The following is an 18,583-nucleotide window of genomic DNA, read 5'->3' as shown; positions in this document are numbered from 1 at the left end:
CGTGGAATTTTTGTTTTCTTCCTATACAAGACATTATGTGCAACTAATAAATTTTGAGTAATGCTACTATTCACATTCATTTATCATTCTTATTTTTAGGGGTGAAAAGGCCCGTTAGCGGTTATTAGCTAAAATCGTTAACCATAACCATCTAGGCGGTTAACCGGCGATTAGCAGTTAATAATTCTAATAACCGCTAACCGCTTTTTAAAAGAAAAATAAAATAAATAATAAAATAATAAAAATAAAAACTAAAATGATGTCATATCTATGGTAATACGATAATATCATACATATGACATCGTTTCTAGATTTTTATACATTTTTATATATATTTAAAATTTTAAACACAAAAATGACATAATTTCATATATATATATATATATATATATATATATATATCTCACATCGACTGATGTTACATATTTTAAGTGACTTTTTATAGTAATCACTAAAAAAAAAAAAAAAGTGTGATAAATAAATGTGAAGAATTACTCATAAATTCTTTCACGTTACATCACAAGTTACATTTAATTATATACCTAAATTTTGTTCATATTTGAGTCACTTTTTTAATTTTTTTTTAATTTTTAATTTTTAATTTTTTTTAAGTTTGTTTGGAGATAGAGGGATGATCATGTTAGCATAATGCCATGTTGGAAATTTGGAAATGACATTATCATTGTGGTGGGATTGGCTGGATGTCTCTTTACACAATTGGCCATTAGGCAATTAGGCCCCTTTTAGAAGTAAGAGGCTAATTATTACTTGTCTCTATTTAGATTGCTATTAATTAATTATTGTTAAGAATTCAACGTCTCAGTACACGTGGCTCACCAGCTCATCATCAATTGTTAAATCCCGACTTGTCGTTGTTTGTCGTGCCTTGAACCCTAATCCTGGCCGTTGGAGTTTCATACCATCTTTCAGGCAAAATGTCATGAGTTGTAGTCCAAAAGTAATCTACTGTCCATTCCGGGAAGAGATTTGTTTGGTGTTATTTCTCCAATCATTTAAAAAAAAAAAAAAAAAAACTACAATTAAATTTGTGAGAATTATATGTGAATCTCATAAAATCAATGGTTGATTTAAATATTTCTTGTACAGAAATCGACAAAAGCTATACACGAAAATAAAACCAAACAATTCTCTTATGAGAATGTTTCAACCTAAGGAGTGGTTGATATACATGCATAAATAGGGGCTTATAGACCTTCAAGGCTATGTTTGGGTGGATATGTGAGACATGAGTATAAGTTTATATAAACTAATCTTAATTAAACTCATTTAATTAAACGTGTAAAATCACTCAACTCTAATCTGTCAATTTCGTATTGAGTTTGCAGGTTGTATCAAAAATTGACAACTATAAATATCGTTTGTCAAGATATGAGTATAAAATTATATAGATCAATTTTAATTCAATTTACTTAATTAAACAAATTAAATTTTTTAACTTTAAACAACTAATTTTGTGTTCATATCAAGTTCACGTATTGTCGGCTACTAAAATAAAGGAACAAGTAGAACCTAGAATGGTCAACTTTGTTAGCTAGGGTAATTGGATGTTTCCAAACCAGTCACCTTATAGGGTGGGTAGGTGTGTGTATTTTAACCTCATGAGCCATTTAGGTCTATTTGACTACCAAATCATGGGGAATGTTTAGAAAAAAGAGCAATCTGTTGTTTCTTATTTTATTAATACAACACATTAATCACGGCTACCTATTCAAATTATGTAGCCCTGCAAGTCAATTAGATAAGAAGATTCCAAGCTCACAGCTGTTACGAAAGTAAATATTAATTAAGGAAGAAGTTAGAAGGTGCTTAAGATGTACTTAGGAACCTCCAAGTCAACATCATTGAAAATATGCATGCAGTGCTGTGGAGTTGAGCCATTGATTTGTAAGAAGATTAGCTCCAACCAGTCAATCCCACGACTCTTTGAGGTTCATTAGAATTACAAATGTTGCTCAACTGTCAAGGATTTTGACCCTAATTCTTTTATTATGTGTCCATCATAAAATCATTAAAAGCAACGTCAATCACAAAAAGTGCTGTCCCTCTATAATTGTACCTGCATTTCATTTACTTTATTTTTTTTTCAAACTTTATTAGTCACCAAAATTTACCCAAGTCTTTTTCATATTTAAAAGTTATTTGAAGAGTATATATAAAATTAAATTTCCTTTTTCTTAAAAAAAAATTAGAGCCGGCACCCGGTGGTAAAGTCAAAAATTTATTATCGTAGGGATCAAATTAAAAATATGATAAACACAATTTAGAATAAAAATAAAATAATTTATCACATAATATGTGTTTAACAAAAAGTATATCTATAAAAGTATGTAAATATGTTTCAAAATTGATATTTTAACAAAGTAACATGAAGGCACTAATATTAGTTTAAAAGAAACAGATATATAAAAGTGTCTAAACTTGTATATGACAGTCTTTTAAATAACAAAATAGTCAAAAAAAAAAAAAAAAAAAAAAATTGTAGTTTACTGTCTTATAGAATATTTTAAAAAACCATCTTGGTGTGTAACTTTGCGATGAGAAAATTAATTTCCCAACACAGGTATTGTAGGCCCAATCAAAACACCTAGAAAAAAGTTTTCAGCCTTTTTTCTACAATTAGTAGTGTTCAAAATTTTTATTTTGAGATTTAAAAAGAAAAAAAATTTCCTTTTTTCTACATTATTAATTAAAAAAGAAGAAGAAGAAGAGAGCCATTAGTTAGAAACCTGTTTTTACTCTTTGTTTGAAAATTTTAATGAAAGCGTAAAACAAACAGTTTTTTAGAATTTTTATGTGGGACCATTTTGAAATGTCAAACATGTATGTAGCTTTTGAAGCTCATGAATAATTTTTTTAAAAAACCCTTATGAATGGGCCGTGGCCATTGTTGGCCTGCAAATAAATCTGCCACTGCCGCCACTCATGGCCACCTTTGGGTGGCTCGCAGTGAGGTGGCCTCAAGCCATCCCTAGATCTCTTTGGGGGTGTCGGTGAGTCGCCCCCAACCCCTGCTAGCCACCCGCACTATTTTTTTTTTTAAAAAAAAAATTAATTAGTTTTTAAATTTTTTTAGTTTTTTATATATTTTTTAATGCATTATTAATTTTTTTTATTATTAGGGACACGTGTCATCATTTTATTGGTGAAAACATGGCACACTAACGGAATCTATCAAGTGTTTTGACGGAATTTGACCGCATGGACTAAATTATTATTTTGACCTAGCTCGAGGACCTCTGAATTTCTTTTTATACCACATAAATGGATGAAAAATGCTAAAGGCACAACTATTTTGTCTAACTTTAGGCCAACTTTTGCCTTATTTTTTAATTTAAAAAAATTTTGAAGCAATAATTTTTATTTTGGTTATTCTTTTTTTTTTTGGGGTATTTTTTTTAAAAAAAATAAAAGCTATATTTTGCTTCAGAAACTTTTTCCTTAAAAAATAACAAAATTAAAAAAGCTTCCGAAGCAATAATTTTTATTTTGGTCCTTCCTTTATTTGGTATTTTTTAAAAAAATAAAAATTGTATTTTTCTTCATAATAATGACCATTTAAAAAAAAAAAAAAAAATTGGTCATTATTATGAATAAAAGTACAATTTTTTTTTTTTAAAAAAAAATACCAAATAAAAGAAGGACCAAAATAAAAGTGATTGCTTTAGAAACTTTTATAATTTTTTATTTTGTTATTTTTTTTTTTAAATTAAAAAATAAGAAAAAAGTTGGTCCAAAGTTGGGACTATATCATTCCTCTCAATGGATTTGTAATCCCTTAACATATTTATATAGTCATTTCTACTGTCTATTTGACAGAAAACATAAAGGAAGTTTTGATTTACAAATATATGAAACTAAAATTAATCAAATTAGAAACTAGACCTATATATGGGAGCGGGGGTAATTTTGCCCAACTCCTTTGCCACATATGCGCCAGCTTCTAGTCAAGCATTCATCCTTGTCGCGTCATGAAATTCCCTCCAAAAACGATGAGTAAAAAAACACAGAAACCTTATCTCAATAACAGAGAGTAGCATGTATATATATGGTTAGGAAAATAGGGCTTATCCTCTTGTGAACAGAGAAGAAGTAGAGCTTAATTTTGCAGCCATGGCAGCCTTGAGCTGTCAATTTCACCCTACAATCTACAAAAGTTGTCGGCATATTAAAGCCAGACCTTCAATCTCTTGCTCAATGCAGCCCTCTCAAAGTAATATCAAGGTAACACTTCAAAATAATAGAAAAAAATAATAATAATAATAATAATAAAAAATAGAGTAACACTTGAAATATTTCTCTTTATAATTAGCTTCTTTTTGTTTCATCCAAAAGCTATGTGATCTGTACAGGTAATTGTAAATGGAGCAGCAAAAGAGATAGGCAGGGCAGCAGTAAATGCAGTGACAAAAGCAAGAGGAATGGAGGTGGCTGGTGCTGTGGATTCATATCTTGTAGGAGAAGATATTGGGAAGGTTAATTTGGATCAATCATTAATCCCTCTTTCTCTATACCTTTTCTTTTACTAATTGCTTATTGGTGCCTTTATTCCAAGAAGATTTCTGCTTTTGATCCTTTTTTTTTTTTTTTTTTTTCATTCTTTAAAGCAGGTCTGTGACATGGAAGAGCCTCTAGAAATTCCCATAATGAATGACCTCACCATGGTATTAGGTTCCATATCTCAGGTAATATACTCAATGTCACCTTCATCTCTCTCTCTCTGTGGGTTAATCAAATTAATTAACCTAATTGTATTGCATTTTGGTAGTCAAAAGCAACAGGAGTTGTCATTGATTTCACTGATCCTTCTACAGTATATGACAATGTGAAACAGGTAAATTAATCTCCTTCAATTCGTATTTTCGTTCAAAGAGAAAAAGAACAGGGAGAACAGAATCATAGTGATAGGGAGATTAACACTTTAAGGAGACTTTAATGGGATCATATTATAACATGATGAGACATTATTTAACTCAACAGCTTAAAAGTTTGAGTTTGTGCCAAATTATCCTATATTTACTACTCATATGTGTGAACTCTTTTCAATGTGGGATTTTATCTTTTTACACTCATACATGTATACTCAACAATTTTTTCTTGTGTGAGTTCATCATTATATTGCTACACTCTCCCTTAAATCATATTGTTTTTTTTTTTTTTTTTTTTTTTTTTTTTTTTTTTTTTATCAATCTTATGGAGAATCTCTTGGATCACTTGTATGCTATGTGAGTTTGTGTCCTTACTCTAAGAACTCTCGTTTATGCTTGTGCCATGAATCTTTGTCCCCTTACTTCAAGGACCTTTGTCGTCCATGCCTACACCTTGCGCCTTTTGTCTCTCCTCCAAAGACTCTCGTATGAACCTATGCTACTCCACCATAATGCACACGACTATCAGTTCCGATACCACTTGTTAGGGAGATTAACACATTAGAGAGTCTTTAAGTAAAATCATTATATAGTATGTTAGAACACCACTCAACTCAAAAGTTTAAGCCTATGGATATAAACTCAATTATACTATATTAACCACTCACACATTTGAGTTCTGACAATTCACACAGTTACACAGACATGCTCGAAACATAGTTCATGGATTGTTTATTTAACATAAACGAATTTTATATTTGAACTTAAAGCATGAAAAAATCTAATTTTCTTTTGCTTATTTCTTATCATATTAGGCAACAGCATTTGGGATGAAGAGTATAGTTTATGTGCCTCGAATTCAGCCTGATACGGTAACTGCATTGTCTGCATTATGTGATAAAGCCAGCATGGTGAGCACAGGGTGAGAGGTTATATATATGAAAGTTCATCAACTTTGATTTTTCAATATTTCCTCTTTGCAATTTTGAGTTTCACATCATCAAACCATTTCAACATTTTTCTTTTTCCTTTGTTGCATTCAAAATTCCCATACTTTTAGGGTTGTCTTGTTGCCCCAACTCTATCCATAGGATCTATACTTCTCCAACAAGGTGCAATATCAGCTTCCTTCCACTACAACAACGTAGAAATTGTGGAATCAAGGCCAAGTGCAACGGTAAAACCCATCAGTCTACTTTTAAGAGTCCTCCAATTTCTGTGTATATTTATTTAGAGAACTGTTATACGATCTGATGATTTTCACTGCCACGTCATCTCAATTATATAACAGTCATATAGCAGCCTGCTAAATAGCATTACTCAATTATTTAACTATTTGAGATTATTTTTAGGCTTTTCGTAACACGAGAGGAAAAACATAGAACAAAGCAAACTCATAAGATCATTTAGACTACATAGGAATTTACTATTCATTGTATTTATATGTTTTGGGATTTGTTTTTCTTTTTAGTTACAGTAGTTGCTTGGTCATCATGATCCTTTGATAGCTCTCTAGTCACCTGCAAACCAGTCGATTGAGTATGGAGCACCAGAAAAAAGATGATCATGAAAACACTCAAAATCAATTTATTACTTCTAATATTTTGTTGCATGGGTTCATAATCGTTCTCTATTTATAGCAAGTTTAAGCCTCAAGAAAAGACCACTAAACTATTATCATTAGGTCGTGTTAATCATTTTAATTTATCTTTAGGAAATGTTCATCATTTTACATTTTGTTAATTGATAACTCAGTCCAAATGGTAGGACAGGGAAAATTCACAGTAGTGCATTTTGCATGGTGGCCATATACCTCATAGGAAATCCATTGTTCAACCTTTTCTCTTTTTCTTTTCCATTTATATATTACATGAAAGATTCACTTTCTGCAACATGCATACACTCAATACAATCACACAAATAAATACCATAATTTGACGAACAAAATTGCCTCCGCATTTAACGCTTTTTAGATGGTGGTTTTTATTTTTTGTTTGAAAAGTATTATAATGCAAGTTAAAGGTGAAAATAGTTTGTAGTGTACTATGTTTTAGGTTGTTTGTTAATGTTTTTGTTTTGAAAAGAGAAGGCAAAAGCGAGAATGAACATTGCACATGTTGATACTTAAGTCATCTTTGATTGCCAGGATCTTCCATCGCCAGATGCAACCCAGATTGCCAATAACCTCTCTAATCTTGGCCAAATCTACAATCGACAAGATATTACAACAGATGTTCTGGTAAGCCCAACAGATAACTAATTCATATTGTTCCTCTATTGAATCCAAATCACAAAAAGGTGAAAAGCATGAAGAAACATTGAACTACATAGGTTAAACAAAATTAACAAAAGGACCAATATAATCAAAACCAACATGAAGCATTCAACAGAAGCCCATATAATTCAAACTGTCTCATCTTCTTCTTCTTTCTTTTTTGTGTCTTTTAAGGCAAGGGGTCAAGTTCTTGGAGAAGATGGGGTTCGAGTGCATAGCTTAGTCCTTCCAGGACTTCCCTCCAGTACAACAGTTTACTTCTCTGGCCCAGGAGAGGTGCTTTTGTGGTTTTCCTTTTCTGGTTTTGCAAAAATAAGGACTTGAACAGGTTTACCTTCGTTAACTTGGTAATCTAATGCATAAATACTGCTTCCCACAGATTTACTCTCTTAAACATGATATCATTGATGTGCAATGCCTCATGCCAGGCCTAATCTTGGCCATCAGAAAGGTCGTGCGCCTCAAGGTAACCAATCAAATCCCTTTGTAATTTCTTCAAGCATTTTCTGCTACTCAATCTCCAAAGTAAGATGCTGTTTTCTTTCTTCATTATTCTTGCAGAATCTGGTGTATGGCTTGGAGAAATTTTTGTAGAAACCCGTTTCTTCTTCTATCTCCAAAATCTGGAACTTTAACCTGGGTGTTGATCAATCGAAGATCCATACCATATCATCCTGCAAACAAAACAAAAATTCAAAAGAGGACGATTTGATAACCAAAACAGCAGAGGAGTAAAAAGATCTTTTTCTTTTGTTTCTTAATGAAATGTGTAGTTCATTGAACCTTTGAGAGACATTAAAGGTTTGTGGTATTCAATTGGAATCCAACATGATAAGGCCAATGTTCATTCATACATGATCAAGGCTTTTTTTTCAGATATTACACGGTTATTATAATCCAAACAGACACTTATGGTAATTTATGTGTTACATGGCTCAGTTCCATATGATTGCTCTCAATTCATGGGACTAGAACATGATCAAAATTTTACAAGAATCCCTTATAATCAACCAACTATACATTAGTCAGCTTTAAACTTTAACTATTTATTTTAAAAGAGCGTATCTACCGCCAGGTAAAGAAAATGGAAATCTAATCCAAATTATTTTTCCTCTATTTTAGGTCATAACAAATTACTTTTCTATTTCCATTACAAAATCCAAAGGAATTAGCACTCACTTTTTTTCTTTTTCTTTTTTTTTCCCTTTTGGAATTTTGAATTCTGACAATTTTAAAGGAACAATGATTTCCTTATTATCAAATAAATAACATCCATCCTTAGTTGATGACTTCTTTATAATTACAAAGCTAATCTCCAATTATCATTATAAACCAAAGAGATATATGCTTTGATGATGTTTTTTTTTCTTTTTCTTTTTCTCTTTTTTTTTTCCTCATTTTTTAATGCTGAAAAACATTAAAAAGCAGATATTGATTATGACATTTAGCTCTCTCCTCAAGCTAAGCCATGAACGGTTGCTTACCAGCTAATTTTCTATATGATTAGAAAGGGTGCCAAACTAGCCAATGGTGGATTAAACTTGAGAACTAATAGTCATTTTCAGATGGCAACTGCATAACCAGCCAAGAAACTGGCATTCACACGGTAATGAGAAAGCAAATCTTTCAAATAGAACTTTCTGACTGATTTAACAAGTCAATAATGAGTTCTGAATTCCTTACAGATCCATACACAAGCTCTTACCTCCAAATTTGTTTGCTAGAGCTCCTATCCAGGCTTTATCTTTATCACCATATGCATAGCTCATGCTTGAAGCCAACAGGACAAACCCTTCAATCTTTTCCACCTGATTGGCACCGGGTTTTGGAACTTGTAGGACTGGCTGGACCAGGAGAGAACGGGTCCCCTTGGGTAACATCTCCCAAAGTACAGAATCTAAAATATTGATCAAACCTTTATATTGTTCCAAGAAAAAAAACAGGAAATTTAAAGAGCCACATCTAAATAAGGCAGCTTTACAATAGTATATTAACACTGTAAGAGACGTAGAGCACTCTGGCAAGCAGCATTCCAATTTTTTTTTTTGTTCTATTGGTTATGAATTTTACTAATAAAAAAAATGCATACAAATAGAATCTCATATTCATTTTACCAACATGACAAGGAGATGAAACTTATGTGTCATTACGGCCAAAAGAAACCACTACAAACTTTCAGGTAATATGTTATCTGAGTTATTGATTGGATTATTGTTTTACAATTTAAGGTACAGAAATATAGCACGTTGAAAATGGAAATGTCAAAGATTCTGCATATTGTAACCGAACTTATTTACCATCTCTTCCTCGAAGTAACAAATTTTTTTTTTAAAAAAAAAAAAATGGGGGAAGAAAAGTACATGATACTAGCATCCATTGACCTCTCTTGAGATTTCATAAAATTACACTTCCTTGTCTTGTATTAGACACTAGCATCCCTTGAATTGGAAAACATTATACACTAGTCACTGTCAAGGCACTAAAAACCAAGATGTTTACATTATTTTACTGATTTACCCTCAAAAAAAAGGAAAAATACTTTTTTTTTCACCAAATAAATGCTATTAGACCCCTACTTTCTAGTTTTCCAACTTTTCTATCTTAATTTTGAAAATTATGTTCTCCCTTACAGAAAGTTAAATGCTTCAAAAAATTGGAGTCGAATTTTAATAAATAGGAATGAATTTAGTAGTGCTCAGAAATAAATAAATAAATTTAGTGGTCGTATCATTTTTATAGGTAAAATTAGTATTTACAAATTTTAACCAAATTTTAATTCATTTCAGCAAAAGATTCCGTTAATCTATTACTTGAGGGCAATTTGTATATAATATTTTTGAATTCAAGGGAGGTTAGCTTCTAATTCAAAACAGTAAAGGAATACAGTGTAATTTTGCAGAATCTCAAAGCAGGTCAATGTAATTTTCCCAAATAACAACTATTGCTTCAGGTGACAAAAGGGGTTCCAAAAGAGAGGGCCCCGGTAGAAAGATAGAAATCGTGTTTGGGCACCGACCCTAGGTAGGTCCTCTCATCTATATATATAAAATAAAAAAATAAAAAAAATAAAAAATCACCATACCTCTCCTTCTCTTAAAAGATAGGGAACTCCACACCATCAACATTTGGGAAAACATACCTTGATGCAACCCTATTTGATTTCAAAACAAACCTATTCACCCTATACCCCCTTCATCAACTTTGGTTTTTTTTTTTTTTTTGATAAGTAACAACCAGTCTTATTAAAAGGGTAAGGCGCCCCAAGGTACACAAGAAGTATACAAAATGATCACCTAACTAGAGAAAGAAAAGTGAGTAAGGAAATCATCAACTAATTGACAACGGAGACAGATGTGCCACAGTCCAAAGATACAAAGTGTGAAAGCAAGAGGATAAAATGTCCTCCAAAGACCTCTCCAAGTTCTTAAAGCACTTATTGTTCCTTTCCTGCCATAAGCACCAAAAAAGACAAGTAGGCACCATCTTCCACACCACAGCACTCCTCCGCCTCCCAAAAGACGACCAACATGCTAACAGATCAAATACCCGTCTAGGCATCACCCAGGCCATCCCAAAGCGACTAAAGATGGCATACCACAGAGCAGAAGCAACCTCATAATGAAGAAGGAGATGATCCACCGTCTCCTTACTCCTCTTGCACATGCAACACCTGTTTATCACAATGACGTGACGCTTCCTGAGATTATCCAAGGTCAGTATTTTGCCTAGAGCTGCCGACCAAACAAAAAAAGCCACTCTCGAAGGAGCCTACGTCCGCCACACACTCTTCCAAGGGAATCTCCTACCCTCATTGCAAGCCAAAGAATAAAAGAGGGCCTTAACCTTGAATAGACCTCGTTTGGAAGAAATCCACCACAATCTATCGTTACACCCTTGTCTCACTCTCACTGAATGCAACACCTGTAGAAAGGACGCAAAGACTTCCAACTCCCAGTCATGTGCCTCTCTAGTGAAACTCACATTCCACTGATTTGAACCTCTGATGTAGGAGAAAATTCACAAAACTGTTATTCTAATTATGCATGTATGTTTTAATTTTTCTTTTTAATAAGGACTAGGTTTTCCCTTTTCCATTAGGATTATATTTTCCCTTTTTAATAAGGATTGGGTTTTTCCTTTCCTATTAGGATTTGTTTTCCTTTTTCTATTAGGATTTATTTTCCTTTTCCTATTAGGTTTGCTTTTCCTTTTCCTTGTTAATTTAGGAGATGCCTAGCCTATATAAAGGCATCTAGTCTTTGCTATTTTAAGAATTCAGTTTATATTATCAATTAAATTTAAGTCTTTTAGAGTTATTTATTTGTTTGCTTATTTGGGGCACTTAGAACTTTCTCTTCCTTATTTGTTATTTTCTCTCTTCCTAGATTCCCTTTTCAATCTTCAATTCTTAGTTTCTGCTGTTATTATACGTTGTCAAAACAATCTTAGTTCTACCCAGCATTAGTTGGTATCAGAGCTTAGCGTCTTCTTGGGATGAATTTTTTCATTAGTTTTTCATGACTAGTGGTCATGGTCGACGTGGATAGGTTCCGAATGAGGAAGTCCCTTACCATGAGTGCAGTATACAAGACGTAATGATTGAAAATTTGCAAAGGCAGGTTGCGGAGTTAACTCAGCGTCTAGCAGCGCAAAACTTGGAAATGTATTGCGATATTGACGGTCGCAATTCAGACTCCAATTTCGAGAACCCGTATCACAAGCCTGTTCTAGTTCGGGAACAGCATGTTCGGGATGAGTGTCAAGAAGACTTAGGCTTTAGAGTTGAGCTTCCAGAAATTTCTGGTACTCTCACATCCTTACCTATTGTTAGCAAGTCGCAAGCTCATCTACCAAATCCATCTCATGTGGAGGAGGAAGATAAATTTATTGAGGAAGATTTTTCTGTAGATTGGGTCTCTCCACCGATCTATGACATCTATCTTGAAGAAGAGGATTTATTGACGGAGGTAAGTTTTGTGGTTAATACTGAAAATTTTATTGAAGAAAATAATAACTATTATGTGTTTGATGAAAGCCCTAAATTTGAAGGGTTTAATTTGGAGGTTGAAGAAATCGGTTTAGTGGATTTTCTTGGGATAGATAATATTTTATCAAATTCTCTGGATGATGGTGGTTTTGATTAGTTTTATGTGGTGGATGAGAATATTACATTTAAAACAGAAGAGATCGTTGATCCCTTTTGGGAGATCTTCATGGCACGTGAAAGGGAAAAAATAAGTAAAGTGCGTGTGAAGATTGCATTATCTCAACTTGTTATAAAGAATTTTCAAGATTATACTTACATTCTTGTGATAATTAAGGAAGTATTATTTATATCAGGATGTTACATTATTTTACTTTTGAAGAGAAAGGGATGGAAGGGATTGATTAGTCATCCAAAGGATCGAGGCAAGAACCATCCTAATGAGAGGACGAATTATCTCCAACCCGGCAAAGATGACTTGAATTCGAGGACGAATTCTTTTCCAACCTGGGGAGACTAATGCAGGAGAAAATTCACAAAACTGTTATCTTAATTATACATGTATGCTTTAATTTTCCTTTTTAATAAGGACTAGGTCTTCCCTTTTCCATTAGGATTATATTTTCCCTTTTTAATAAGGATTGGATTTTTCCTTTCCTATTAGGTTTGCTTTTCCTTTTCCTTGTTAATTTAGGAGATGCCTAGCCTATATAAAGGCATCTAGTCTTTTAGAGTTATTTCTCTGTTTGCTTATTTAGGACACTTACGGACTTTCTCTTCCCTATTTGTTATTTTCTCTCTTCCTAAATTCCCTTTTCAATCTTCAATTATTAGTTTCTGCTGCTATTATACGTTGTCAGAACAATCTTAGTTCTGCCCGGCGTCAACCTCCCAACATCTCCATATTAGCCGCAACTTAAGCATTCTTCTAATGAGCAATTCCATATAAAACTGGAAATGCTACCTTGAGAACTGAATCTCCACACCACAAGTCCTGCCAAAAGCCAATCCGTGTTCCATCCCCCACCACGTGTCTAGTAAAGCCTTTGAGAGTCTCCTACCCTTTCCTGATATTCTTTGACAACCCCACCCCATAAGCTCCTCCAAGCTCAAGAGAGCACCACCTGCCCCAAAAGCTCTCATACTTTGAATCTACCACCACTCTCCACCAAGCATCTCTCTCAATCCCATAGCGACACAACCATTTCCCTAAAAGTGCGCGGTTGAACACCATTAAATTTCTAATACCCAACCCTCCCTCTATAATTGGAGTGCAAACCTTTGCCCAATTTACCAAGTGAAACTTGAACTCTTCGCCTATACCACCCCATAGAAATTGGCGTTGTAGCTTCTCGATGTGCTTAGCAACACTCACCGGGATAGGAAAGAGAGACAAATAATAAGTGGGCAAATTAGCCAGGGTGCTCTTGATAAGGGTAACCCTACCACCCTTCAATAAATACATCATTTTCCATCTAGCCAACCTGTATTCTAGCTTCTCGATAACACCATCCCAAATACGTTTGGCCTTATAAGAGGCTCCCAACGGAAGACTAAGATACTTCATTGGCAAAGATGCAACCCCGCATCCTAAAATGCCGGCTAACATACCCACTTGTTTCATGTTCCCCACCGGAATTAAAACCGACTTAGCAAGGTTTACCTTTAGCCCAGAAGTAGCTTAAAACAACAAAAACACGCTTCGCAAATACAGCAGCTGGCTGGGCATAGCATTGCAAAAGATCAAAGTATCATCGGCAAACAGACGATGTGAGAAAGAAGCATTACCAATTGTGAATCCTTCTAGCAGCCCACCATGCACCGACACTGAGATCATCTTGCTCAGAACCTCCATCACAAAGACAAACGACAACGGAGAAAAGGAGTCTCCTTGTCTCAATCCCCTAGAGCTACTAAAAAAAAATTAGGGGAACCATTAATCAAAATCGAAAAACACGCCGAAGAAGCAATGTTCTATCGAAGAGCACCATTTCCCCCTAAAACCACACCTCCTAAGCAAATATAACAGGAAATCCCAATTCACATGATCATAAGCTTGTTCTAGATCCATCTTACACATCACCTCTGGCTCCCCCGACCTCAACCTACTATCAAGGCATTCATTAGAAATCAAAATAAGATCTAGAATTTGCCTACCCTTAATGAAGGCACTCTGCGATTTGGAGATAATTTTATCCAACATTATCTTCAATATGTTTGCCAATGCCTTTGCAATGATTTTGTAAATACCTACCACCAGGCTAATCGGGCGGAAATCTTTCAGGTCAATAGCACCTGGAATCTTCGGAATAAGCGAAATGAAGAAAGCATTGAGGCTCTTTTCAAACATCCTTCCTGCATGAAAATCCCCAAACACCTTCATAATGTCCACCCTTAGAACATCCCAACAAACTTGGAAGAAGGCCACAAAAAACCCACCGGGACCTGACGCCTTGTCGCCATTCATTTTTTACACTACCTTAACCCAATAACCAAAGTTGTTGGGTTAAGGAAATAGTTGAGAGCACTATTTCAGGGAAGAGGACACCCAAGTATCTGGAATAACCATTAGGGAACCCAACTAGCAAGGCTTGACAACTAGACAGTTTCCAGTTTTATTGTCTGTACCAATGAGAGTAACCCTCCTTTCTGGTCAATAAGCTAGGATTGAACAGAATATCTCAAGGCCAAAATGTGAAATTTCATACAAGAAACAAAACCTAATCCACAGAGAAAAAGCAAAATAGCTTTAAACTATGAAAATCGAACCATTAGCAAGCAAACGATTTCACCAACCCACATAAATTTGAGAACAAATTAAACCTTCCCGTTAACTCTAAATTCCTCTTCGAACATAACTTAATATTTTGTGCTTAACACAGGGCAAACCCACGGATACCCTGGTTATAATATATATATTGTGCTTAACAACTCAACTTAATTTGCTCATAATTTTTGTTTTTAGCTCAAGATAAACATTTTTTTTCTACCGTGTTTATTTAACTAATAAGTCAAACAAAACAAGATCCAGTAGAAAATTGAAGTAAGATTCTTTAGTGACATTATTTATTATTTATTTTTTTACTATCAACTCATTACCTGAACTCTGAGGAAAATAAAGGGTGTCCTTCAGATCTTTTAGGCCAATCCTTTCAATCTGTCTCTCAAACCAATCAAGTAAATTCGCTTTTGACACCTTCTCTGGTATGTTCCAGTAGCCACGTGCACATAATTCACCTTGAACCGATATTAACTGAAAAGATGAGACAATAAATGCTTCAAAAAGATTGATAAATTGAAGAAAAAAAATCCATATTTATAATGAATTGTGGTCTATACATATTTCATTTAGTTCTCATCAAGACTTGATTAGTATATATAATTCATGCTCCCCTGCCCTTTCTTGAAGTGTTTGATTCTATAAGTACAACATGATCGCGTATACATAATGTGTAATGTTATATACCACATTTTTATCCAAAAACTAACATAGTTGGCGGTTCCAACCAACCCTTGAATTTTTTTTTTTTTAACAAGGATTGATTCAAGAGTTGATTAGAACCACCACATCATCATTTTAAGATAAAAAATTGTAGTTTCTAGCATTATTCATATATAATTCATACTCCCCCGGACCTTTTATAAAGTGTTTGATTCCATAAATAATACATGATCACGGGATGATATACCGTAGCTATGGTGTTTGTATTGCGAAGCAAGATGTATGTTGCCCAAGCCAAGTCCTCCTTCTGAGTATCTGATATATTTTGTGACATGACAAATATTTGCTCAGTGCCTTCAGGAATAGTTGCTTGATCTGCTGGACTTGCACCCTGCAAGACTTTCCACATAACCAGGTTTACAAAGACATTGGGTAGGCGTCGCATGCACACAGCTCTAGGTGGGGCTGGATAACTATTAATTATTATAAATTTCATGTAAGTGAAGTGTTCGGATGTTATGTTCAATCTCTCAAAATACACACTATTCCGTTAATCAAATTATTGGCAATACACACTAATATTGAAATGTTGAGAGAACATGTGGCTAAAAACATTAGGATTAGGACCCTATTTAAACAATGGGAGGCTTGGCACAAAAACAAAAAACAAAAAAGTTGGTATAGAAATCACCGTGAATTTCTGCTTTCCAAGAAAGCCCTCATCGGATTCTCCATATAAAACACCATGATTTTATAAGAAAGTCATTTTCAATTCCCAATTGATGATTGAGATACAGTTACATTGCTTAACAAAATTTCAGTCTTAACAATTTGGTTCAGGAGTATCACAAACATTAAAAAGAGTTGCAAGCCCTAAACATCTCTGAATTGAAAGTCTCTCCAACAAGCCAATTAAGTACAATATGTTAGCAAAAGGTCAAAGGGCTTGTTCATGCAGGATAAAGATCCTATAGAATTCGTAGGGTATCCTAGCACGTACGATTCTTAAATCTCAACTGTTGTTTTCAAATTAATGGTTAAGATTTTGCCATATCAGTATTGATTTATCTATAAAATACATAAAAATAAGAAGAAGAAAAAATATGATAAATACTGAGGAGGTTATAAATGTTGATATGGCAATCTCACCCATTTAAATTATAAAAAAATAAATATATAATAATAAAAAAAAAATGGTTGGTATTTGAGAAAACCTACAAGATAGCATCATATCATACCCTAGAAATTCTAGAGGATCCTGATCCTGCTCATGCATATGCTAAGAAAATTATTATAAAACAGAACCGTTTCTAAAGATTAATTGGAAGTCGCCAACTAACAAATGATGATGATAAAGTAACATAAAGCAAAATTATAAGAAAATTACCTTAAGAAATTTTCCAATATAGGGAATAAAAATGGAGAATGCTGCCAAAGAAAGGCCCAGAACTTCTGTTCTCTACAGAAAGCGCAAAGTCAAAATGAGAAAATCAGGACAAACGCAACGAAGAATTCGAGCAAAAGGCAATCTCAAAGAAAGGGTTTGCTCACAAGCTGAGCTGGAGTGGCAGTAGCAGAATCCGAACCCACGAAATGGTTCAGAACCAGAAGCGAACCAAACCCGTAACCAATCCATCTGGGTAAGTAGGACTCGTCCAACCCAGGTATCCCTGAAACCCAAAAGCCCCACATTATACACCATATACATGCATCAATCATAGATTAAAAAAAATATACATAGAGAGATACCGAGAGTGAAGCGAAGAACGGAGAGGTTGAGTTGTTGCTGTTGATTTTGAAGGCGGGCCGAGATTGAAAAGGGTTTTGCTGTGGTTTTCTTGGCGGGGAATTGGGGATGGATTACATGCATTTTCAACGGAATTAACGGATTAAAAGAGAGCGCTTTGCTCATTTTCTTTCTTCCTGGTTGTTGGAAGCTGAGAAAGATGTTTGAAATTTTGGTTGGTGTTTGCTTATATCTGTAAGCCTGGCCCAATATCAGCCCAAACCTCAGTTTGGGCTGGGCCTTGAGTTACTCTCAAGCACAAAACCGACCTTGGTCCGTTTGGTAAACTATTTTGCCCTATTTTTACTGTTTACGTCACTTTTCTTAAAAGAAAATTAATATTAAATCATTTTTACTTTTTTCACTTTTCAATAAAAAAATTTATACCACGTCAACTTGGCAAAATGGTTTGCCAAACGAAATAAAGATTACTCAATTCAATAACCTATTTAACGTTCTAGAAAAAACTCCTTTTTTTTATTTTTTATTTTTGTTGCTTTCTTCACTGCAGCTTAAAGTAAAAGTTGCAGTGAAGAAACCCACCCTTTTTCATCTTTGAAAGCAAAAGCTGGCATCATTTTTATCTTAAAAAGCATCAAGATTTTTTTTATTGTGTTTGACTGGCTCTCTTGATATTTTATTTGCATGAAGAATAATAAGAATAATATTACCCTTTACATAATCATTTCATATTGATTGACGTAACGTATTTTATGTAACTCTTTTTTTTTTTTTTTTTTAAGTGGTCGACATGAAAAGCTAATTAAAACATAAAGAATGCTAAGGTTTATCTGCGTGTTCTTCTGATACTACGTAGAATTAGTAGGAACCGTAGCATTTCTCTTAAAACATATCATGTTAACTAATATAAAATAGGTGTAATAAATGAATATAAAAAGTAGCATTGGCATTAATCATTTTTAATTGAGTTTCTGCCCTAGATGGGTAGTTTATAATATGCATTTATGAAAAACATTAATGTACAAGATGATATTAAGAAACATGGGACTTGACGGATTTAGCAATAACATAGGCAGGGAATCCTTTGTTTAAAGGAGAAGAATCTATGGCCAATCCCTGCACAAATTAGGTAAAAAGATAAGAGTGGCTTGATATTCCACATAGAGAGAAAGAGGACAAAAGCAAGATGCTAAGTATTACTTCCAACAATCTTACTTTACAAAAAGAAAAAGTTGCAGATTGTATACTT

The 18,583-nt window shown here is 33.8% G+C and overlaps 2 protein-coding genes across 3 annotated transcripts; one reads left to right on the top strand and one right to left on the bottom strand.

The window, feature by feature from the left end:
* The first annotated feature begins 3,960 nt into the window (after positions 1 to 3,960).
* On the top strand, positions 3,961 to 8,014 carry CRR1 (Dihydrodipicolinate reductase, bacterial/plant). Its single transcript, XM_059596116.2, has 10 exons — positions 3,961 to 4,242; positions 4,371 to 4,493; positions 4,629 to 4,703; positions 4,787 to 4,852; positions 5,702 to 5,797; positions 5,947 to 6,063; positions 7,033 to 7,125; positions 7,336 to 7,437; positions 7,541 to 7,627; positions 7,723 to 8,014. Exons 1-10 carry the CDS (start codon positions 4,132 to 4,134, stop codon positions 7,753 to 7,755), a joined length of 903 nt encoding a protein of 300 aa, XP_059452099.1. The 5' UTR covers positions 3,961 to 4,131; the 3' UTR covers positions 7,756 to 8,014.
* On the bottom strand, positions 7,748 to 17,507 carry HCF208 (chaperone (DUF2930)). 2 transcript variants are annotated; one of them, XM_059596118.1, is made up of 7 exons: positions 17,337 to 17,507; positions 17,139 to 17,257; positions 16,975 to 17,046; positions 15,835 to 15,978; positions 15,245 to 15,398; positions 8,867 to 9,058; positions 7,748 to 7,835 (listed from the first exon to the last, which is right to left on the bottom strand). In XM_059596118.1, exons 1-7 carry the CDS (start codon positions 17,497 to 17,499, stop codon positions 7,831 to 7,833), a joined length of 849 nt encoding a protein of 282 aa, XP_059452101.1. In that variant the 5' UTR covers positions 17,500 to 17,507; the 3' UTR covers positions 7,748 to 7,830. The 2 variants fall into 2 exon arrangements, with proteins under 2 accessions (XP_059452101.1, XP_059452100.1); XM_059596117.2 differs by lacking the exon at positions 7,748 to 7,835 and having other exon boundaries at positions 8,415 to 9,058.
* Positions 17,508 to 18,583: the final 1,076 nt, after the last annotated feature.

Source organism: Corylus avellana, chromosome 5 (genome assembly GCF_965113065.1).
Source record: "Corylus avellana chromosome 5, dhCorAvel1.hap1.2, whole genome shotgun sequence".
Classification (NCBI taxonomy): Eukaryota; Viridiplantae; Streptophyta; class Magnoliopsida; order Fagales; family Betulaceae; genus Corylus; species Corylus avellana.
Note: the sequence above shows the minus strand (reverse complement) of the source record. Positions and strands in the feature narration are given on the sequence as shown.